The sequence below is a fragment of the Mesoplodon mirus genome (genome assembly GCF_964341445.2).
Source record: "Mesoplodon mirus genome assembly, chromosome: 5".
In the NCBI taxonomy this organism is placed as follows: domain Eukaryota; kingdom Metazoa; phylum Chordata; class Mammalia; order Artiodactyla; family Ziphiidae; genus Mesoplodon; species Mesoplodon mirus.
In genome coordinates, this window is record NC_138980.1 from 157,981,250 (window position 1) to 158,006,194 (window position 24,945).

At 38.7% G+C, this 24,945-nt stretch overlaps 1 protein-coding gene across 2 annotated transcripts in view; it reads left to right on the forward strand.

The window, feature by feature from the left end:
* GOLPH3 (golgi phosphoprotein 3) overlaps positions 1-23,492 on the forward strand; it is a 53,344-nt gene extending 29,852 nt beyond the window's left edge. The window contains exons 2-4 of one of the 2 annotated variants that reach the window (XM_082624157.1): positions 6,564-6,695; positions 12,122-12,236; positions 21,593-23,492. In XM_082624157.1, coding sequence (XP_082480283.1) covers positions 6,564-6,695; positions 12,122-12,236; positions 21,593-22,017 — 672 coding nt within the window. In that variant the 3' untranslated portion in view covers positions 22,018-23,492. Of the gene's footprint in view, positions 1-6,563; positions 6,696-12,121; positions 12,237-21,592 lie in introns of those variants that run through there. The other variant, XR_014294318.1, reaches the window with a different exon arrangement.
* The last annotated feature ends 1,453 nt before the right edge of the window (positions 23,493-24,945 follow it).

Sequence of the window (24,945 nt, forward strand, 5' to 3'; positions counted from 1 at the left end):
TCATATATTATGAAATGATCACCACCTAAGTCTAGTAACCATCTGTCCCCATACAAAATTATTACAATATTACTGACCATATTTCTTATGCTGTATATTATTTATTTAATAAATTTAGGTTTGTATCTCTTATTCCCTTCACCTATTTTGTTCCCATCCCCTTCCCCTCCAGCAACCACCTGCTTGTTTTTCTGTGTGAGTCTGTTTTCATTTTATTTTGTTTGTCTTATCTTTAGATTCCACATATAACTGAGATTATGTGGTTTTTGTCTTTCTCTGTTTGACCTGTTTCACTTAGTGTAATACCCTCCAAGACCATCCATGTTGCTGCAGATGGCAAAATTTCATTCTTTTTTATGGCTGCGTAGTATTCCACTTTATATATATATGTATGTATATATATATGCAGTAATATGATAAAGACAAAATACTAGAAGTAGTAGAAACTTTCAGTGATATATGTATCACATTTTCTTCATCCATTCATCTGTTGGTAGCCACTTAGGTTGCTTCCATATCTTAGCAATTGTAAGTAGTGGTTCTGTGAACATTGGTGTGCATATATCTTTTTGGATTAGTGTTTCTGTTTTCTGCAAGTAAATATACAGAAGTGAAATTGCCTGGTCATACGGCAGTGCTATTTTTAATTTTTTGAGGAACATCCATGCTGTTTTCCTTAATGACTGCACCAATTTACAGTCCCACCAGCAGTGCACAAGGGTTCCCTTTCCTCCACTTCCTTGCCAACACTTGTTATTTCTTGTCTTCTTGATGATAGCCATTCTGGCAGGTGTGAGATGGTATGTCTCATTGTGGTTTTGATTTGCATTTCCCTGTTGATTAGTGATGTTGATTATATCTTCATGAGTCTGTTGGCCATCTGTATGTTTTCCTTGGAAAAAAATGTTTACACAGGTCTTCTGTCCACTTTTTTTTTTTTTTTTTTTTTTTTTTGCTGTACGCGGGCCTCTCACGGTTGTGGCCTCTCCCGTTGCGTAGTACAGGCTCCAGACACGCAGGCTCAGCCGCCATGGCTCACGGGCCCAGCCGCTCCGCGGCATGTGGGATCTTCCCGGACCGGGGCACGAACCCGTGTTCCCTGCATCGGCAGGCGGACTCTCAACCACTGCGCCACCAGGGAAGCCCCTTGCCCGCTTTTTAATTGGGTTGCTGCTCGTTGTTTTGATGTTGACTTGTATAAATTCTTTGTATATTTTGGATATTAACTTCTAATCAAATATATCATTTGCAAATATATCCCATATAGTAGGCTGCCTTTTTTTTTTTTTTTTACAATAAGTAAAGTGCCTTGTTTTTAGATTTTATTTTTGGCTGTGTTGGGTCTTCGTTGCTGCACGCGGGTTTTCTCTAGTTGTGGTAAGCAGGGGCTACTCTTTGTTGCAGCACCTGGGCTTCTCATTGTGGTGGCTTCTCTTGTTGCGGAGCATGGGCTCTAGGCTTACGGGCTTCAGTAGTTGCAGCACGTGGGCTCAGTAGTTGCATCATGTGGGCCCTAGAGCGCACAGTCTTCAGTAGTTGTGGGTTTTATATGTTAATACAGAAGGGTTTTATGTATTAATACATATAAACATTCTCTATGCATATCTATTTATATAATTTCAAGTTAGGGTCATACTTTATATATACTATTTTGTACCTGTTTTTCATGTTTTATTTATATATATATATATATCACGTTCTGTGTCTTTTATTCTGTGCTTACATTTTATTATTTATTTATTTATTTATTTAAGATGTTGGGGTAGGAGTTTATTAATTAATTTATTTTTGCTGTGTTGGGTCTTCGTTTGTGTGTGAGGGCTTTCTCTAGTTGTGGCAAGCGGGAGCCACTCTTCATCATGGTGCACGGGCCTCTCACTATCACAGACTCTCATGTTGCGGAGCACAGGCTCCAGACGCACAGGCTCAGTAGTTGTGGCTCATGGGCCCAGTTGCTCCGTGGCATGTGGGATCTTCCCAGACCAGGGCTTGAACCCGTGTCCCCTGCATTAGCAGGCAGATTCTCAACCACTGCGCCACCAGGGAAGCTCCCATTTTATTTTTTATATGTGTGTGTGTGTGTGTGTTTATGTTCTATGAAGGAAAATCACATAATACTTTTGGTTGTATACCTCATGATGTTTGTACACTATGTTTTAAATATTTTATTGCAGGTGGCCAGGCTTTCGAGTTCAGTCTTTTTTTTTGTTGTTGTTCTGTTCTTGGTTTTGTTGGAGGCTTGTGAGCTGCACGTGGTATGACTTTTCAATGTGCCTGTTTTGATTTTCTAGCAGCGCAACTCACCAGGAAAACCATATTAGGGTCTTAATGCGCCCGTTTATTCTTGTATGTTCCCCTTGTTTTGGACGCATGAACCTAATGAAATGTTTCTCTGGATTCTGTGAGGGCAGTATATGACCCACCTCTATTTGGCATATCTCTGCCTCTCCCATTCTATTTTAGGAATAGGAGCTGATTCTGATCATAATCTTGAACTTGTAGGGCCCCAAAATAGTCTTTTTTTTTTTTTGGTGGTTGTCCAGCCTCCATCAGGACCCAGTAGGTTCTTCTACAGTGAGTGGGGGACATCCTCAGGATCCTGTGGCTACTAGTATTCCCGGCGCAGTGCTTTCTTCATCAGTAAGTTGATTGCCTGGCCAGTGGTTCTCCCTTGGTGTGACCCTGAACTTTGAGCACTAGTACCCTATCCTTGGACTAACCTGGGATATGAAGCTATTTCCTCCGTCGCTGGTGGTAGAATCTCATACCCGTTGGGGGGTCTGAAATGATTATTGGCTTCCAAGCACAAGAGCTGTGTAGTGTCCCTGAATACATAGTCATAATTTGTTATAATAATCATCATTGCTATTTCTTTCTTTCTTTTTTCGGCCTTGCTGTGCAGCTTGTGGAATCCTAGTTCCCAGACCAGGGGTTGAACGCGGGCCCACGGCAGTGAAGGCACCGAGTCTCAACCATTGGACTGCCAGGGAATTCCCCATCATTGCTGTTTCTTTACTCTCGCACAGTGTGGTTGCACACGTAGCTAGTTGTGCTTTCGAACCAAATCGTAAACTGCTTGATACTGTCAGGTCTTCCTCACCTATTTTAACCATCTTTTTTAATGTGGCTGGCTTGCCTTTTTGACAGGGTATAAGATTTTTACTGGGGCATAAACACATTCATGCCCTGAATATATAACCATCCTGTTGAGACTGCAGCTTCTTGTAATTGTTCCAGGGAGTAGTGGTTTATCTGAGGACAGAATCCTCTGGGCAGTGTGGTTGTTACTGACCTGCTCTTATGAAATCGTTTCCACTGAGAAGTCAGGTGGGTTGATGGCATGCCTGGATCTGGATGTTCCGTCACCCAGTCTTGTTCCACGTTTTAAGATGCCCAGTAGCTGACGTGGTAGGCTCTAGTTCATCATTACACAGCTGGGCACCTGTGAGGCCTATGCCACCTGTCTCTTCCCTCTTCCGTGGGTTAAGGTTAGCTCAGTAGTTACAATACCGTATTTCCTTTAATCTAAGGTACCATCTGTTTTAAAATGCATTCCAATCTCAGAGATAAAGCTTTTTCCTCAGTTTTATTGAGAGATAATTGACATACATCACTATATAAATTTAAAGTGTACAGCATCATGGTTTGATTTACATATGCAGGCATACCTTATTTTATTGTGCTTCACAGATATTGTATGTTTTACAAATTGAAGGTTTGTGGCAATGCTGCGTAGTCATGGTTAACATTTTTTAGCAATAAGGTATTTTTTAATTAAGGTATATACTTTTTTTTAAGACATAATGCTATTGCACACTTAATAAACTACAGTATAGTGTAAATATAACTTTTATATGCACTAGGAAACCAAAACATTTGTGTTACTTGCTTTATTGTGATATTGGCTTTATTGTGGTAGTCTGGAACCAAACCGCTGTTATCTCCGAGGCATGCCTGTATCATGAAATGATTATTACCACAGTAGGTTTAGCATCCGTTATCTCATATGGAGATACTAAACTTCTAAGATACATGTTTGGGGATCCGTGAAATCTAGTTGTAAGGTTAACACTAGAGATGAAAAGATGTAAGGGCTCTTTAGCACTTGGCAAGGCCTAAGCTGGTGCTCTGGCTTCTCAGTAGTTCTACTCACATGTGTTGTGACATGGATTCACTGCAGAATCTTGCTGGCCTAGGTCATGACCAGATTCACTTGACTCTTTTCCAACATACTGCTTTCCCTCTAATAGACATAATTCTTAAGGATGGCATTGTCATTTTATCCAGTAATGCCATAAAAGTTTTTAATTTAACACTGCCCTTTTTAGTACCCTTTCTGCCCCGCCTCCTACCTCATGCAACTTGCTTAATTCCTGATCCTACTTTTATGATACAGATTTTAGCAGGTGTCATCAACATACTGGACTGTTCTGTTGCTTGGTATGGTTTTTTTGTTTTGTTTTGTTTTTAATTAATTAATTTATTTCTGGCTGTGTTGGGTCTTTGTTGCTGCGCTCGCGCTTTCTCTAGTTGGAGCGAGCGGGGGCTACTCTTCCTTGTGGTGCGCGGGCTTCTCATTGCAGTGGGTTCTCTTGTTGTGGAGCACGGGCTCTAGGCGCGCAGGCTTCAGTAGTTCTGGCTTGCGAGCTCTAGAGCACAGGCTCAGTAGTTGTGGCACACGGGCTTCGTTGCTCCGCCGCATGTGGGATCTTCCCAGAACAGGGCTTGAACCCGTGTCCCCTGCATTGGCAGGTGGATTCTTAACCACTGTGCCACCAGGGAGGCCCCTTGGTATGGCTTTGATGGCTTCATTTATTTTTGGAATATTGCTCATGTGTCCCAGAAGCTTTGCTACAGAACTGTCCGCGCCCATTTGTCTATTTTCCCACATGAAATCAGTTCTGTTTAAGCATGTGTCTTTTTATGTTAATGCCCAAAAGCTCTTCATTAAATGTAGATCTTTGAAGTCTGTTATTAAAGACCCCATTTTGTTAACATCTCTGGGTATGCCATTAACTCTGAGAGCAGTTGAGGCTGAGGTGTATTTCGTTCTCTGCTAGCAAATGTAAGCTTCTCATGAGTACTGTTCATCGGAAATTTCCAGGCTGCAGAGACAGGGCATGGTCCTGTCTACATCCATCACTGTTTTATGAGGTGTACTCTATCGTTTATAGTTTTTAGAGGCTCACCTAGGAACTCCGTCTGTATGTCCAGGCCAGTTGAAGCCCAATAGCTGTAACTTTGATTTTATGTGAATCCATTCCTAGGCTTCCTAGGGCTTTAATTGTTCTGGATGGATACAGAAGCCATCGATTGTACCTAATGTCTGTAAGTTATTGGTCTTATTAACCACTTAGCTGATACCTGGCAGTCTTAATTTAATCAGATCCCTAACACTTAAGTTTAAAAGGATTCCCTCAAATGTAGTCAGTGTTTGCTTTCCCTGCCTCACATTTAAATCTCCCTCCTTGAATTGATATTTTTGTTTATCTCCTTGTGGCTCCCTTCATCCCAATTTTTATTTTCCCAAAGGCTTCATTCTCAGAAGTGGTAGCTTTGTCATTTAAGTCCTTGTGTCGGTGGTGAAGTCCCATGGACCGTGATGGTCAGTCATCTTCTTAAATACAAGCTGACCACCATGACCTGGCAACGTACCAAGACTGACCTCAAGAAAGTACCGAAACCAAGGGTCTAGGCCTCCCTATTCCTGGCCCTCCATTCTTCAAAGAATCCATTGACCTGTTCTCCCTCCCATCAAAATTATATGTTACCTTGTTCTGAGCCTTAACCAGAACCAGTTATTGCGTCTGCTTTGTCTTCAGAGTTGGGTACTTTAAACTAATAGCTGGCAACTCTGCTGGCAAAGTTCATGGCTTCATAATTTGGACTGTCCCAGTTATTAGCTCTCAAAGAGTGCCCTGACTTTATCTGGTGATGCCTGTTTCACTTGAGAATTCCCAGATCCCTGGATGTCTGTCAATCTCATAATGTCTGGCTGTTTTTCCACCTTGGATGTTGCCCTTAAATTTCTCTTGGTGGGGTGGGGGAATCCGATCGCTTTACAGTTTGTTATTCAGAACTTTAGGCATGGCCTCATAGGTAAGTTTTCTGATGTATTCTTCCAAATTTAACCTTGTATTTTTATTGTAAACAGCATTGAACGATGTTCTAATTCTCCATGAGGCTACATTGGGCTAGATTATTTTTCCTGAGCTGCTTAATTTGCTCACGTATGCTAGTAATAAACGACTATAATCTAAGGTTAACTGAGTGGGTGAGCCCTGATGCCTGCAATCTGAAAGAGCCTAATTAGCACATAACTTAGTGAGTTCCAAAGTTATTTGTTGTTTATCTACATGTAAGGAAAGTGGTGAAAAGACAGTAAGTCCCTGAAAATCCTAGTTTAATAAAGTATAGTAACTGTATTTTTTCAGTATTTTAATTTTAATTATGGAAAGACATGCAAGGTAAAAGACACAAGAAATAACTTTGGCTCAAAAGTATTTCTGTTCTTGACTCTGAGTTCAAAGTAAATTAGCTCTTTTGTTTTCTTTTTTAAATAGGGTTACACATCATTTTGGAATGACTGTATATCATCTGGATTACGTGGCTGTATGTTAATTGAATTAGCGTTGAGAGGAAGGTTACAGCTAGAGGCTTGTGGAATGAGACGTAAAAGTCTGTTAACAAGAAAGGTAAGAGGGGGCCTATATAACATCTCCTTTTTAAAGAGTTTGTGCTGCCTAAAAATGAAGACTGTTTCTACTAATAGTTTTCTTTTTTATTGAAGTATAGTTGATTTACAATGTTGTGTTAATTTCTGCTTACAGCAAAGTGATTCAGTTATACATATACATGCATTTTTTAAAATATTCTTTTCCATTATGGCTTATCACAGGATATTGAATATAATTCCCTGTACTGTACAGTAGAACCTTGTTGTTTACTAATAGCTTTCAAAAATTAAAGAAGAGAAGTTGATTTTAAAGCTAAGTCTTTATTGAATCATGCTTCCATATCTTTTCTTGCATCCTTGGGTTTTTGGTTCTTTGCGCATAATGAGTAATGTAATTCATTGTTAGGATCGCTGGCCATTGCATCCTACATATTCAGAAAGACTCCAAACTTTATTTGCTGCTCCTGAAAGCCATGATTTGGAAGACTTGACGTAACTACTCAAAAGTGGTATTGTGCAAATTAACTATCCATAGGCTGTTGATCTTTTTGCCAGAATACAAATAGTTTTCAGATCTCTGCCTCTCCACTGTGAAGGTCTGTGTTAATAGAGGTATTATTGACTAGTTTTTAGAATTTCTAACTTTAACCTCAATCTAAAATACTCAAGACTCTTTCTCTTCTAGTCTGTCATTGTTTCTTGGGGGACGTGGGGTGTTTCAAAGCTATTTTTTCCTTAATACATTGTCTTATAATGAAATCCAAAAAGTTTTAGGTGAAAACTGAATATTTTTTGATTGATATGCCAGAGAGAGTAATAATCCTATAGGAAAGAAAGAAATGTATTCTTGAAGGTTGTATGCAAAGTAAACACGGTATGGCAGAAAATATTCCTCGTGGAATATTAAAATTAAATCTAGTTATTTAGAGTCAAATGAGCTGGCATGAGATTAGTTTTGAAGTTACTGTTTTAGATATCTATGTCATAAAGCAGAATAAAGTTTTTATTTGTTTTACTGTGCAACCATAGATTTATGGAGGACAGAAACCTTAAGAATTTGTCATTATAATTATCGATGAAATATACACATTGGTTACTACTAATAGTAGAAATTACAAGTAATTTTACATTAATATTATGGAGCCCTGACCTAAAGTGAAACGATTTTGATACTGTTTGTTTGTTTTTTTTGGAACAAGAACCAGTTTTGTGTTGATTATCAACAAATTGTTTGCTCTTTCGTTCATTTATTCATTCATCATTTATTTATGTAGTGCTTAAGTCTTCCATGCGTTGTGCTTGACTCTGGGGATACACTGGAGACCAAGAGACACATGTTCCCTGCCTGCATGGGCTTTTTACTTCAATCTGCTTGTTTGTATGATCTTAACTAGGCAGTTGATAGTCTTTTGGAAAAATACTGCAATATGATTTAATCTATTCATTTAAAAATAATGATTGATTATATTAAGATAATACATATATGATAGTTATAAGATCAAATTGTACTTAAAGACTTACAACAAAAAAAATAGCAGTCTTCTACCTGCCCTTCCCCACTCCTTAGTCTTGTATCTGGGCGGCAGCCATTCTCAGTCCTTGTATTAGTTTTGTAAGGCTGCCTTAGCAAATTACCACAGACTTGGTTGCTTGAAACAACAGACATGAATTCTCTTTACAGTTCTGGAGGCCACAGTGTGCTGTTCCTTGCCTCTTCTAGCTTCTGATGGCTTTGAGGCTTTCCTTGGCTTCTGGCTGCATCTCTCTCTGTCCTCTGTTTTTACATCACCCTCTCCTTTGTATGTCACTCATAAGGACACTTTCATTACATGTCGGGGCTCATCTGGATAATCCAGGACAATCTCATCTCCAGATCTGATTTAACTTAATTTTATCTACAAAGATTTATTGGGGATTAGATTCTGGGGGTTAGGACATGAACACCTTTTGGGGGTCACCATTCAGCTTGCTACAGTTTTCACTTATTTGGGCATTTACCTCCATATTTCTAAATAAGCTTATACTGCCATTTCTTGATAAATCAGTTGGAGATGCTCTTTACTTACTTACATCTATTACTTAAAATAGATGGATGTTTGCGGGCCTTCCGTGGTGCCTCAGTGGTTAAGAATCCACCTGCCAATGCAGGGGACACAGGTTTGAGCCCTGGTCTGGGAAGATCCCACATGCCGCGGAGCAACTAAGCCCGTGCGCCGCAACTACTGAGCCTGCGCTCTAGAGCCTGTGAGCCACAACTACTGAGCCCACGTGCCTAGAGCCCATGCTCCGCAACAAGAGAAGCCACCGCGATGAGAAGCCTGCGCACCACAATGAAGAGCAGACCCCGCTCGCCGCAACTAGAGAAAACCCGCACACGGCAACGAAGACCCAGTGCAGCCAAAAAAAATAGATGAATATTTGGCTTTCTTACATACCACTTTTTACCCCTACCTTTCAATCTTCCTAATAGAGTTATATCATAATTTTTGGCAAAACAGTAATGATTGTTTTATATTGTTACAACTATATTAATACTGTTTTCTGTAGAGTTAAGTTATATCCTATGATTTCCTTTCTTAGATAGTTTTGTTTTTTTCTAGAGTTAATCCCTTTTCTTAAAGTTTTCTATGTAGCTCTCCTTTTTTCTTACATGCTCCATCAGAGAAAAGTTAGATTATTAATTTTCAGATGTTCAGATACATCAGATAACTCCATTAAAATTTGCCTGTGTTCCAGTCTGGACTGGTTATGCTTTGGTTCTACTGGGACTTCCTGTCACTTTTTTTACTGCTTTCAGCCCCCTGTTTTCTGGATCTAATGTTTTCTTCCACCCTCGTGGGAGGAAAATGTTTTGAGACTTTGCATGCCTGAAAATTCCTTTATTGTACCATATTTCTATTTGACAGATTGGCTGGGAATAGAATGTTAGGTTTTTCCCACGGAATTTTTAAGGCATTTCCCCATTGTCTTCTAGTATACAGAGTTGCTGTTAGAGTCTGATGCCCTTCTGATTGTCCTTCTTTGTATGATACCTGTTTTTTCTTCTCTGGAAGCATTTAAGATCTTCTGTTTATCTCTAGTGTTCTGAAATTGTGTAATATGCCTTGATGTGAGTCTTTTAAAATTCACTATGCTTGGGCTTCTTCAGTCTAGAAATGTGTGTCTTTTGATTTTGGAAAGTTTTATTTCTTGTATCTTCACTCTGTTTCTAGAACTGTATAAGGTGGAGTGGACCTCTTGGCTGTTCTTTATTTTCTTTCTGATTTTTATGTTATTTTTCTTTCTGGTTTGTTTCCTAGCTTTTTTGAGATATAATTGACATTCTCTTGGTCTCTCTTACCTTTTAATCCTCTGTTGAGTTTTTTATTATGGCTTTCATGTTTTTGATTTCCAGGAACCGTTTTCTGTATCATGGCTTCTTATTCTTCTTGTTTTATGGATGTAAGATTTTCTTTTAAATCCCTGAGGATATTACTGCTCTTTTGAGAATTTTCTTTATCTGTGTGTTATCTGTTTCTTCAGTTCTTATTTTCTCTTTTGGTCTCTTCCTTGTTGAAGACTTTCAAGTGTCTTGTCATCCTTGGTTATTTGTTTATATTTAAGAATGAGGCTTGTCCTCCAAGAAGAAAAACCCTAAATATAAATTATATGTGTGGGCAGGAATATTTACTAGTGGGCCACACATTGCTGAATTTTGTTAAGGAGTTGGAACTTGCTCTGAGTTACTGAAGAATTTTAAGCAGAAGCTGGAATGTCATGATAAGATTTACCTTTAGAAAGATCAGTGAGGAGTATGGATTGAAAAAGGCTAAAACTAGTTCAGGGAAGCTAGTTAGGAAACTTAATCCAAGGAAAGTTAATCAGATTAGGTAGATTAGAATGATTGTAGACGTGATGGAGAAAAATAGTCCATCTGAGAGAGATTTGGGGGGCAAAATTTCATAAGAAAAAAGATCCAACTATACCCAGCTTATTGTTACCGTGAGATCATTCTCAAAGGGGTGGGCATGCACTGGGTGTTGAGGCCAGATGGAAGTAGATTTAGGGAGTAAGTGAGAAGTAAGAAGTGGTGGCATGACCATAGCATATAGACATACAATGTTTTCTCCCTAAGTTCTCCTTTCTTTTTTCTTATTCTCTCTGACCCCCTACTAAAAGCATGGTCTAGAACAGTACTTTCCAATCAAACTCTCTGTGATGATGAAGATGTTCTGTATCTGCACTGTCCAGGGTGGTAGCCACTAGCCACATGTGGCTATGAGCGAGACACTTGAAATGTGATTAGTGCAAATTGAGACATGCTGTAAATAAAACACACTGGATGTTTGAAGACTTACTATGGAAAAATAAGAATGTAAAACAATCTCAATTTATTTATTACATGTCAGTATTTTGGCTATGGTGGGTTAAATCAGATATATTAAAATTAATTTCACCTATTTTCATTTTTTAAAAATATAACTACTAAAATTTTTAAAAATAGATTTGTGGCTTGTATTTCTGGTTCTAATTATATTTCCATTGGGTCATGTTGTCTCAGATACTGTATTTTTTTTTTTTAACCTTTCATAAGATTGAGCAAAAAGGAAAGGATGTATTGTCAAGGACAAGTTTGAGGGAAGACTCCCATTTTTAAAATAATACTGTTAAATTTCATAACATCTTAACAGGTAATGTAAAGTAATATAACAAATTCCACTTTGATATTATAGAATTTCAACTAGAAATTTGTTGTTTAGCCAAGAATGTTATTGAAGGCTATAAAGATCTACTACTTGTTTAAAGCAGTGTAGCGTTTTGTTCTCTCATACCCTACCTCTGGTTTTTCTACTCTTAAAGTGGATTCTATATCCACCTTAACTTAAAGTTTTGTAGTATTTAAAAATTTTGTGTAATCAGACCTTATTGGTATTTTCAAGGATTCTGCTTATGGTCACAGTTTTGAAAAAACCTTCTCATCCCCTCAATTATATTTCATATTTAAATCTTTATCTTTTATTTTGGTATAAGCTCTGAGGAGCCAGTTTTATTATTATATCTATTGAAAAATTAATTTCTCTACTGATGTGAGATGCCACATTTATTCTATATTCAATTCTTATGTATAATTGAGTCTGTTTCTATAACTAATAAATGTTTAAAAAATGAATTTCTGGATCAAATAGCCCAAGGTTTAGCAGTAAAAGGAATTATGATGAGTATAAACTGTTCTACCATTTTGCTTTCCTAATTATTGCACAGTAGCTAAATTTTCGTTCATGATTGTGGCTAATCTGGTTAGGTTAAATATTGGATTTCCTTAGTATGGAATTAGTTTAAAATCTGAACTTTGATACTGTATGAACACTTGGAGCTTTAAGCATAATGAAGTGTTTGCATAATTGTTTAAGTTTTTTGTTTAAAAAGATCAAGTAGATCATGTGATTCTTGTTGATTACATTTTAGGTGATTTGTAAGTCAGATGCTCCAACAGGGGATGTTCTTCTTGATGAAGCTCTAAAGCACGTTAAGGAGACTCAGCCTCCAGAAACGGTCCAGAACTGGATTGAATTACTTAGTGGTAAGCTTCTGTGTATAAACTAAAAACTGAATTCTCTGAAAGATTTTTGTAAAAGTTTAAAATCCTTTTGAAAGGAACTTAGACAAAATAGCCAAAAGCTTGTTTAGTTAGTTGGGCAATCTGGAAAGTTAATCAGTCACTAAATAGGGAAAATAGTGGTTTTTAAAATTTCATCACCTTTAACAAAACTGAGCAGATGTGAATCAGGTATAGTATATACTTCCTTAGCTTCCTTAGCTCCTGTCATTCTTTATCAAAATTACTTCATGCTACCTTATTCTGGATAGGCTAGGTTAAGCTGTGGTAACAGACAACCCTAAAACCTCAGTGGCTTAAAACAACAGTTTATTTCTCACTCATACTGTAAATCGGTCACAGGCCACTTCATTCTCATTTTGGCAGCTGGGCAGATGGAGCTGCCACCATCTGGAGCACTGTCAGTCACTAGTGTAAAGGAAAGAAGAGAATAACAGATCACCCAGGCTCTTAAATTTCTGCTCAGAAATGACGTGTGGTGCAGGTTTCATTGGTCAGAGCAAGTCACATGGCCTCCCCTAACTTTAAGGAGACAGAAAGCGCAGCTGTAGGAAGGAACACCTACTTGGTTGATAGCACTAATGACTACATTTATTTTAAATTATTTGTGTATTTGTCTCATCTTCTAGATAGTAAACTCCTGGAGTATAGGACCTGAGTTAGCTCGTTGTTCCTCTCTACTGTTACGTAAAACATAGCTTCTGCATACATCTATGCTCATTTCATTTCATGTTCAAATATATTGCTATTTAGACTGTTTTAAAAACGTTTGGAGGTTGTCAGAGATTGGTAATTAACATGATGTCATTTTTCTCACTTATAAATATAGTTTCTAAAGTAATAGTTGTATTATGAAGATATTCTTATATCAGTAAAAGATTGAGTTTTGCGTGTTTGTTTATTTATAATGTGAATACACATATTCCAAACTTAGGTAGTAGGACAATAAATGGGCACTTTATACTATGGCAGGGTTCATTCTTCCTTCTTAGTGGTAGAGAACATAAGCTTATTCACAAGTTTGTTTTGATAATTTTTTTTTTTTTTTTTTGTGGTACGCGGGCCTCTCACTGTTGTGGCCTCTCCCGTTGCGGAGCACAGGCTCCGGATGTGCAGGCTCAGTGGCCATGGCTCACGGGCCCAGCCGCTCTGCGGCATGTGGGATCTTCCTGGACCGGGGCACGAACCCGTGTCCCCTGTATCGGCAGGCGGACTCTCAACCACTGCGCCATCAGGGAAGCCCTGTCTTGATCATTTTGAGAGTTTTTTTTTTTGACCACCCTCTTGTAGATCTGCTGATAACTTTCTTTTTACCTCATTGAGTAAGAGAAACTTTAATGTGACCCTTTTTCCTTCTTTGTGGTTGTGATATTGATGTCATATTCAATTGCAATTTTTTTGTAGGAAATCTTTTAAAATTACTTTACCCATTTGATGAAAGTTTGTTTGATTAACGCTAGGTACTTACTCGGCACATACCAAGACTGTATGTCACAGTGCTCAGAACATTGTCAGCCCTCTTTGGGTGAGCCTTCCACCTATTCAGCAAACTGTGGCCAGCTGACAAAGACTCAGTGAGGGTATGATGTTAACTCCATATGTTAACTATTAGCAAATATGATTTTTCTGAGATAAAAATGGAAGTGCTAATGCCTTCTAACTGATGGATCATTTCTCCCTTCTCTGGGGTTCACCGGCCTAAGCAGTCTTTGTGTTGTGCTCATGTTGTACTGCTGTTGTTGGCCATTACCACTTCCGGTGGTGCAAATTAGAATTTGTAATTAGGTTCTCAGCTGACCAAAAGGAGGGTTTCTCAAGTTGTCGTTACTTTTTTGGGAGGTAAGTCAGAGTGCTAAAGTTCTTTTTATGGAATATAGTTTGTCTTGCCTTAATGTTGATGTTTTTGATATCCACTTTGGTGCCACTTAGCACGTGGAGGTGTTTACAGATGCTTCATCCATCAACAGTCTCTTTATCTTACATCATGTATGTTAATGGCACATTGGGATTTGGGTTAATAATATATGTTAGACCACTGGATTTCCTTTGTTATGTATGCATGGTACACAGGGGGTATGGCTTGCAAAGAGTTGAATCTCACCGTTTACGGTGGCTGTATATGTCTTAAACTTCACCTGTTATGTCACGTTTTATGCATGTAGCTTATCCAGTGCTCAACGTGTGATAAATGAAAGTGGTTTTCAACTGGAGCTGTGTGCACTGTTCTCATTGGTTGAGTGAAAGGAGGGCAGAAGTCCATAAGCTTTTCTCAAAAGTATTAAATGTAATTAAGATTTTGTGAAACAGAGTGTCCATTTGAGTTAGGAATTTGTGTAAACCAAGAAGCTAATACTAAGAAAGTGGTTTTAAAATTTTTTTAAACAACATCCTGTGAAGTTTAGGATGGCTGTAAATGTCGAAATATCACCTAGAGCACTTTGGTTGCATGTTCCTGATGTATAGGAGGAATGACCTGTAATTTCAGCGTAAAAGAAAGGAATCTGGAGTGGGAGAAGGAGAAAACACATTTCTTTTAAATTAAGAAGATATCTACTTCCCACCTAGTTAAAGTACTGCTATTGCTTGCTGATGTTTAATAAAACAATTGTATCCAACCTAACACCATTTTAACCATTTGTAAGTGTTCAGTTCTGTGGGCCAGTTTGTTGATGGAAAATGTTTTAGTTGCTTCAAAACAATGAGTGGTATCAAATACCAGTTATTGCAGCAATGCTGATGTAGGTACTATGAAACTTAAAAAGAAGTGCTTCCATACTAACAGAATCTTAAAATCCATTTGCAGAACACTTGTATATTTCTATCTATCTATCTATTTATTTATTTCTTTAGGCTGCGCTGGGTCTTCGTTGAGGCATGCGGGATCGTTAGTTGCAGCATGCATGCAGAATCTAGTTCCCCGACCAGGGATCAAACCTGGGCCCCCTGCAACTGGGAGCGCGGAGTCTTACCCACTGGACCACTAGGGAAGTCCCCAGTTGTGTATTTCTAATAACAGATTAATAACAGATTAGAGTTTAACAGTATGGTTCTCTGAAAGTACAGTAGCCCGGAGAAAAGAAATCCTTGGGAGCTTTAGTAGTTGGAGGAAGTCGAACTTGGATTGGGCCTTTGAAAGGTAAAAATGAGGCAGAAAGAAGGGAGTGTTCCTGTTCAGAGGGATTAGAGGGGGTGGTAAAATTGGTGGACCTATCCTTACACAGTTAAGTCTGTACTTGTTACTAGGTTTTCAAAACTATGTATTGTACTGTATTGTTGAGGGATACGTGTGTAGGTGGTGAGACTATATGTAAAGAAAAAAGAATGATTAACCTAAGTTTGTTTGGTGGTTTCCTCTGAGGCAGAGAAGACACAAGGGAAGCATCTAAGGTCTTGATGAAGCTTTCTTCTTTACCTGGGGTGGGGGGATGGATACCCAGGGGTTCATCTTACTGTTACTTACAGTGTGCATATATACATGTTAAAATTACTGATATTTAAATATTACTTATATATCTTGTTAATTTAAAAAATGAATAAATACGTGTATTTGAGGCAAAGAGTAAAAAGTTTAATAACTACTTTCTGTTTTCAAGAATAGTATTTTTTGCTTTCTGAAGTCTTAAGACATGTAACTGATCAGTTTGGTCACAAGGTGTCGCTAGACTGCCAAATTTGTGAACAAAGCTGCTTTTTTTTGGTCACATGATGTCAAGGAAGATGGAAGTTTTTTGTAGTGAAGTTATTTAGGTGCCTGCCAGTATGTCATTTTCACTGAAATAATTGTTGGGCAGTGGGATATAAACAACCTTTAGAGAACTTTTCCTCTCCGTATATACTTCTCACAGTTTCCTTTATAAAAGAGTGAACTATAAATAAATTCTATACATTTAAAATTTGCTTGTATAACTTATAAAGTCTTTTTTGCATAGTGAGTAATTTAGGATGAATGACAATATGGATCACAGTAACATCTTTTAATCTAGAATTTTGAACATTATTCCTCCATTGGGGGTTTGTTACAGTATATTTAAAAGATATTCCACATTCTGCTTAAACTGAAGCAGCTAAATCTTTTAGTAGATAGTACAGGTTAAACCTTTATTGTATCTTCTCTTCACTTAACCAACTCCCCTCCTCCCATCCCAGTTTATACTGTTGTCTTAAGTATGCTAATCTCAGGGGTAACTTTATTCTTTGGATTTAGATTAATTTGGTTCTTTTAAAATAAAAGACAGAAGTGTAAATCAACTAAAATTTAAAAATTTAAAAAACAAAAGCCCAAAGAGAAAAAAATAAAATAAAAGGTAGAAATGTCAGGATGCCAAGACACTTTCACCACTCAGTTATTTATTTATTTATGTTTGTTTGTTTGTTTATATTTGGCTGCATTGGGTCTTTGTTGCTGCACACGGGTTTTCTCTACTTGCAGCGAGCAGGGGCTACTCTTCATTGTGGTGCACAGGCTTCTCATTGCGGTGGCTTCTCTTGATGCGCAGCACAGGCTCTAGGCGCACAGGCTTCAGTAGTTGTGACGCACGGGCTTAGTTGCTCCATGGCATCTGGGATCTTCCTGGACCAGGGCTCAAACCCGTGTCCCCTGCATTGGCAGGTGGATTCTTAACCACTGTACCACCAGGGAAGTCTCACCACTCAGTTATTTTATTGTGCCTTTTTTGGGGTGTTCAAAATAGTATCAAACAACATTTACATATTACCCATACTGGTTCAGCTTTCTGCTTACAGAGTTTTTTCATTTTTAAAAAATATCTGAGGAGGGCTTCCCTGGTGGCGCAGTGGTTGAGAGTCCGCCTGCCGATGGAGGGGACACGGGTTCGTGCCCCGGTCTGGGAAAGATCCCACATGCCACGGAGCAGCTGGGCCCGTGAGCCATGGCCACTGAGCCTGCGCATCCGGAGCCTGTGCTCTGCAACGGGAGAGGCCCGCGTACCGCAAAAAAAAAAAGAAAGAAAACACAAAACAAAACCCAAACTGTCGGGTGAAAGTTACGGCAGGCATTTATTGGGGAGACAGTGTGTTGGTACAACAATTGAAAAATGAAAGTCATAACTAACCTTTGAAAGATGCATGCCCTTAACATCAAACTCAAGTAATTTCTTATTCCTCTGGGCTCTTGGTTCATATTGTTTTTATGACCCTATTTTCATCTTATTCTAGCCAGTTAAGTACAGTTAGTTGTTATATTATGAAAGTTCCCTTCATTTGATTTAAAATTTCTAGAGTTAGAAATGTGTGTTACTAGGACTTCCCTGGTGGCGCAGTGGTTAAGAATTCACCTGCCAATGCAGGGGACACGGGTTCAAGCCCTGGTCTGGAAAGATCCCACATGCCACGGAGCAACTAAGCCTGTGCACCACAACTACTGAGCCTGCATGCCACAACTACTGAAGCCTGCGTGCCTAGAGCCCGTGCTCTGCAACAAGAGAAGCCACCACAGTGAGAAGCCCGTGCACCACAACGCAGAGTAGCCCCTGCTCGTCGCAAGTAGAGAAAGCCTATGTGCAGCACCGAAGACCCAACGCAGCCAAAAATAAATAAATTAAATAAATAAATTTTAAAAAAAGAAATATGTGTTACTAATGTCTGCATTCTCAGTACCTAGTATGATTTTTTTAGACCATTATAAATAGGATAAACTCTTTCTGCCAAAGTGCTGATTATGCACATGGATAAATAATAATAGCTAACATTTATTGTGAGCTTACCATGTACCAGGCTCTATTCTAAGAACTTGATATGTCTTTAACTTAATCCTCATATTAACCCTTGTGAGCTGGAAAGAGTTGTTTTCATCGCTTTACAGATGAAAAGACAAGAGGAATAGGTAAGAAGCCTTGCCCAGGGTTGCACTGCTAGGAAATGACCAAATTGGAATTCAAATCCAAACAGTCTGGCTCCAGAGCTTGCTCTCATAACCTATTATGCTGTGTAGTGCTTCATCAAGTAACTATTAATGATTTCTCTGTTTTTGTTTTTGTTAATGATTTCTTAACATTAAATGTAGGTGTGGGCTAATTTAACACCAGAAATTGAAAGTAAGTAGAATTTCATTTATTATTGAGTTATAGTTTTCTTTTATACTATTAAGTTTTAAAATCTAATAGGGCCCCAAATATATTTCAGCTCTTTTACTTTTTGAAGTTATCAAGGAAATTGAATGCAATGATTGTTTTTCTTTTTGTGGAAGCTGATTTGCCAGGGTTTTTTATTTGAAAAGGTTATCTTGTTTTCTTTATTTTTATTTTTTGCTTTTAATATTTTTGGCTGTGCCTCATGTCATGTGGGATCTTAGTCCCCTGACCAGGGATTGAAGCCGTGCCCCCTGCAGTGGAAGCATGGAGTCTTAACTACTGGACTGTCAGGGAAGTCGTGGTTATGTTTTCTTTAAATGTAGAAGATGACTTTCATAATGATTCATGGTACTATTTCTTCATTATTTAATTGACAGTTTTTTTTCAAGTCCCTAGTTTTACAGCGTGAATAACAAAATATAAAATGGCAGTTCCAGATCATTTAGCCTTTAAAAAAGAAAAGCTCTCATTTTCTCTTCATTGTGCTCATGTTTTCCTTTAAATTATTTAGATATTTATAATAGCCATTTTAAACTCCTTGTCTGCTAATGCCATTGTCTCTATCATTCCTGGGTCAGGTCAGATTTGGTTGACTTTTTTCTTTGGTTGTGTGGCATGCGGGATCCTAGTTCCCTACCCAGGGATCGAACCTGCGCCCCCTGCAGTGGAAGTGCAGGGTCTTAACCACTGGGAAGACACCAGGGAAGTCCCTGTTTGACTGTTTTTGTTGATTTTTTTTTCCCCTTAGTTTTGGGTCACATTCTCCTGCTTCTTCACAAGCCTAGTAATTTTTATTGGATGCTGGACATTGTGAATGCTATGTTGTTGTGTGCTGAATTTTGTTTGTCTTTAAAAACTGTTGAAATTTGTTTTGCTAGGCAGTTAAGTTACTTGTGGATCAGTTTGTTTGTAAGCTTTGTTAGGCCAGGTCTGGAGTAGCCTTTACTCAAGGGCTAGTTTAGCCCTATTACTAAGATGTGATCCTTCTGGAATCCTTTCTGAATGTCCTGGGTGTTCAGTGAGACCTTTCCACTGAGTCTAATTGCAATTCAAATTTTCCCTAGCCCTGTGTGAACTCTTGGAATTGTTCACATTACAACTTTCTTGATTTTTTTTTTTTTACCTTGTTCTGTGGAGTTTCTCACCATAACACATGTGGCTTTGTTTTTAGCCAGACTCAAGCGAACACGACGCAGATTTCTAGAGCTCTTATTCTGCATAGTCCCCTCTTCTCCAGTGCTCTCTGCCTTGCATATTCCAGCTGCCTTAGCCTCCCCCAGCTCTGATCTCTGCCTTTTTATACAGTGTGAGTCCTGTGCTCTACTTGAGGTCTTCTGTTCTGCTCTGCTGCCTGGCATGTGCCTTTGGGTAGTAAGCTTGGGCAGTAGTAGGGCTCAGTGAGGTTCCTCTCAAAGGTCACAGCTCTGGGCTGCCTTTTGACTAGCATCTGAACAGTTGTTTCATATATTTTATGCAGGTTTCTAATTGTTTAACTCCAGAAGGCAAGTCCAAGACTGATTACTCAATCATAGCCCCATATTCTTCAGTGTTAAGTCATATGGCAAAATAATTTTGAATACTAATACATTTTAAGGCAGCACTTTCCACTAGAGCTTTCTGCAACAATGGAAATGTTTTATTTCTGTGATGTCCGCTCAGTAACCTCTAGCCCCACTTGGCTATTGAGCACTTGAAACGTGGCTAGGGCAACTGAGGAACTGAGTTGTTTTCCCTGCTTATTTATTTATTTGGCTGTGCCGCAGGGCTTGTAGGATCTTAGCTCCTTGACCAGGGATCGAACCTGGGCCCCCTGCAGTGGAAGCGTGGAGTCCTAACCACTGGACTGCCAGGGAATTCCCTGAGTTTTTTTATTAATTTAAATTTAATAGCCCTATATAGTTAATGGCTGCTGTAGTAGACAGTACAATTTGTTTTTTCTCAATATTATAAAATTTCAGCTTTTGCATATAATAAAAGTGCCAGTGGTTGATCTCTAACATGTCCCAATTTAGAAAGTTACTATAGTATTTTTTTCAAATTACCCAAATAGTTACATGTTCATTGGAGATTATTTGGAAAATACAAAAAGTACAAAAAAAAAATTTGTCACATATAATCCCCCAAATAATCAAGATTAATATTTTGATGTATTTCCTTCTAGTCTTCTATAAAGAAAAAAACTTTTAGTGAAAAATATTTAGTTTTTAGTTTTTTTTTTTTTAAGATTTTTTTTGATGTGGACCTTTTTTTTTTTTGCGCTACGCGGGCCTCTCACCGCTGTGGCCCCTCCCGCCGCGGAGCACAGGCTCCGGACACGCAGGCCCAGCGGCCATGGCACACGGGCCCAGCTGCTCCGCGGCATGCGGGATCCCCCCAGACCGGGGCACGAACCCGCATCCCCCACATCGGCAGGCAGACTCCCAGCCACTGTGCCACCAGGGAAGCCCTGATGTGGACCATTTTTAAAGTCTTTATTGAATTTGTTACAGTATTGCTTCTGGGCATTTTTTTGTGTGTTTTTTGTTGTTGTTTTTTGGCCACAAGGCATGTGGGATCTTAGCTCCCCGACCAGGGATCCAACCCGTACCTCCTGCATTGGAAGGTGAAGTCTTAAACCACTGGACCGCCTGGGAAGTCCCTTGGTTTTATTTTAAGCATTTCTGTCTCAAAGGGAAATACGCATAGATGACAAGATTAAAATGATGAAAATGTTTTGTCCTTCTATAATTAGGTTTATATTATTTGTCAGCAAAGAATAAGATTGCCTAAACAGGCTTTCCCAGCTTTATAGGTCAGGTATATGTAGCAGTTCAGGAATAACTTATTAATCAGGAAACTTTTTAATTCTTTTCTCTTTTTGTTGCAGATGGGTGTTTAACAGAAAAGAAATCTTATATTTTGCTAGTGGCTGCTTTTTGACAGTAGCTAGAGAGAAGCCAAACATAATTTAATATTGATATTTGGCTTATTCCGCATTAGGGGAACTGGTTTGGAGACCGCTTTCAGCTTGACTAACTGTTGTGCCTGAAAATCATGTGCCAGGTGCTTAGAAACCAAAGGCCTGGCCATCAAGGGGTTCATGGTTTAGTTGGCAAGAAAACATAGTTGGATTTTCTTCTGTTTCTCTGGAGGAAAAAAAGTCAAATGTTGCTGTTCATTTTAACAGTACACAATTTAATAAGATTAGCAGATAATATCTGTCATTTCTAACTTTGGGAATCTTTCTTTTAGGTGAGACGTGGAATCCGTTAAAATTGCATTATCAGTTAAGAAACGTGCGGGAACGATTAGCTAAAAACCTGGTAGAAAAGGGCGTGTTGACAACCGAGAAACAGAACTTCCTTCTTTTTGACATGACGACACATCCCCTCACCAACAACAACATAAAGCAGCGCCTCATCAAGAAGGTGCAGGAAGCCGTTCTCGACAAATGGGTGAATGACCCTCACCGCATGGACAAGCGCCTGCTGGCCCTCATCTACCTGGCCCACGCCTCGGACGTCCTGGAGAACGCGTTCGCGCCCCTCCTGGACGAGCAGTACGATCTAGCCACCAAGCGGGTGCGGCAGCTCCTGGACTTAGACCCTGAGGTGGAGTGTCTGAAGGCCAGCACCAACGAGGTGCTGTGGGCGGTGGTGGCCGCCTTCACCAAGTGACCCTGCACAGAACCGAGCGTCCTCCTTTCTCTCGCGGGAACCAGTCGTTTTTCTTCCAGGGACTCCTGGTTTTCTGCAGTTTGTACTTCCCACACTGTAATTGGCTTTTGTTCTATGAAATGGTGGGTGGCCTTTTTTTTGTGTATGTATGCAGGATTCTGCTGGTACGAGAGGCCTTCCTCTTTCTGTTGTGAAAAAAGTTTCACCGCCATACTGGCATTCCATTGCTCGTTGCCATCCTCACTGTTGCCCATTTGGGTTCTGGTGTGCTTTGACCGTCAGAGTACCTCCAGGTTCCTCACACGCACATCTTTTGGATTACCTCAGGTTGAGTTTCTCCCACATGTGCATATACATCTCGCATTCTGCCTGCAATTCAGACAGAAGTCACAAAAAGGCCTTTAACTCACCAAAGGTAAATATCTGTATCTATTAGGACATTTTATACATAGACCTCAGTTGAGATGTATACTTAGCAAAATTATTTTTAAATTGAAATACACAGTAAATAATATAAAGTGCCCCTTGGATCTTGCTTTCCATGTAAATCTATTGTATTATTACACTTGTCATAATTTTAACTATTAAATCATAAAGGTCCAATTGTTTCACACAGCCAGTTTGGGATGAGCTGCATTCCAGTTATGCTGTATATAGTTTGAATTATATAGAAGTTGTTCCTTCTTCTGGCCACCACTGCCCATCTTAGTATTTTGCAGGGTTTAATTAGTTGTACACCTGGTGCCCCTTACTTGCTACAGTCATTGTAATTTGATGGCAAAATAGACCTCTCATCATTGAAGGAGAGAGAAAACGTGTGTCTAATTGGTCCCAAGATTTTTTGAGCTGTGCCATTCATGGTACTCTTTGCCTATGCATCTCCTTTCTGGAATTTTTTTCAGTCTTATTATTTTTATCATTTCTGTAGAGAAGAGGCTTGTGACCAGTACTAATCTTGAGTACAGTTTTATCTTTTTCTGTCCACAAGTAAATTAATGTCTGCTCTTAAATAAATATCTACTCACACTTTCTTGGGGGAAAAAAATCAGATGTCAGCACTAGCAGATGTTGCATGTAAATCGTTAGCAAGTAACGACTACAACTCAGATGATTAAGAGTTTTGTAACAGCTCTGCTATGTTTTAATTTTTATATACAATTATGATGATTAGCACATTGTAAGAATATAAACCTTTGCTTTTTAGAGTTTATTTTTACTATTTCTTTATCACTGTTTATCGTATCACCATTGGTTTCATAATGTAAATACTATATATTGAACAAATTAAATGTCAAATTTTTTATTACCATAGTTCATGTTACTAGTGGGGCTTTCAGGTGTTTAGAGACTTTTTTGGTTAACATTCAATTCAGAAGTACTAGATGGTGTATAACTCTAGAGTTGAATTTTAAGGGATTCCCTAATATGTATACTATCTTTTTATCTGAAGTAATAAATAAACTATGATCTTGAAAGTGCCTGAATCAGAGCAAGCATGTCATTTGTATTTTTGTATTCTGATTATTGTGGTTTTAGTTTTCTTTCTGAAGTTTTACTTAGCCTTAGTTTATTTAGTATGGCAATATTTCTACGCAGGGGTTGGCAAACTTTTTCTTACTGGGCCAGATAGAAAATATTTTAAGAAAATATTTTAGGCTTTGTGAGCCATATATGGTATTGCAACTACTCAACTCTGCTGAATGAAAGTTGCCATAGACAATACAAATAAATGGGTGAGACTGTATTCCAGTAAAACTTCATTTACAAAAATAGGCAGCTGGCCATGGGCATTGGTTTGCCAATTGCTGTTTTAACTCATGAAAAAAGATTTTTTTTCTCCATTAAAATAACCTCCTTTACCTCCAAAAATGATAACTACTGGTGGTAATTAAGTATAGAAAGTATTAATTTATAGTTTCTTCCCACAAAATGGATACTTGAAACTTATACCATGTCCTGAAATTTCCTTTTAGGTGAAGATTTACTGTTTTCCTCCAGCAGAGATTTTAGAAATGAGGTGATGGTTGTTTCTAAGGTATTCTTGGCTTTATAAGCCTCATCTGTATTCTCAAGGAAGGGGGGAAAGGGCCTCGCCCAAACTTCTGTCAGCGTTTGTTTCAGAGCAGAGTGCCCGTCAGCTCTACCTGGGTGTAACCTCAACTTCAGTACACGTTTGTGTCTCCAGAGGAGAGGACAAGTGGTACGGTCCAGAGGGGAGGGTGTTATCTAGAACTCCTTCCTGTAGAAGGCCGCTGTTTACAGTTCTCTGCAAGCAGGAATGGTGTGACTCCAGGGACATTATTCTGTGTGGAAGGAGCAGTATGTCCACAGGCTTATGCCACTTTGGTTAAAAGCCTTCAGATCCAAGAATCAGGCAGTGAGTTTTAATATAATAAAACTTTGCAATAATAAATCGATTTATTCATATGTTTAATTGCTGAGTGTTCCTTAGAATAACCTGGTCTGGAACAATGCTGTAACAGAAGGGAGAAAGGAAGGAAACTTCCTGAATGCATGCTCTTTGCCTAGTAAAGTATTTTATATCTTGTTTTCACCTCCCAAAACTGCAATTACTATCTTCATTTAATGAAGAACAGGCTTGGAGAGGAGGGGTTGCCCAGTCTCACATTATCTGGTAAGTGTTTGAGCTTTTAATCCTGAAGTGATTGAAAACAGTAATGGCATTCAACCATAATTTTTCCTTTCTTATTTGGGGACTAGGAGGGGGCTTCTTTTCCTTAACAGAGACAAAAACCACAATAGCGGGCATGCAAAAAATTCTCATGGTGGTGCAAAATACAATGATAAAAGGATATCCCTGCTTTATTCTGATATCTTGGTATAACTTACATAAATTATCTTTTGGAGGTGAAAAAGTTGACTAGTTCTATATATTCTCAGGAGAACGAAGCATCATCAGATGTCAGT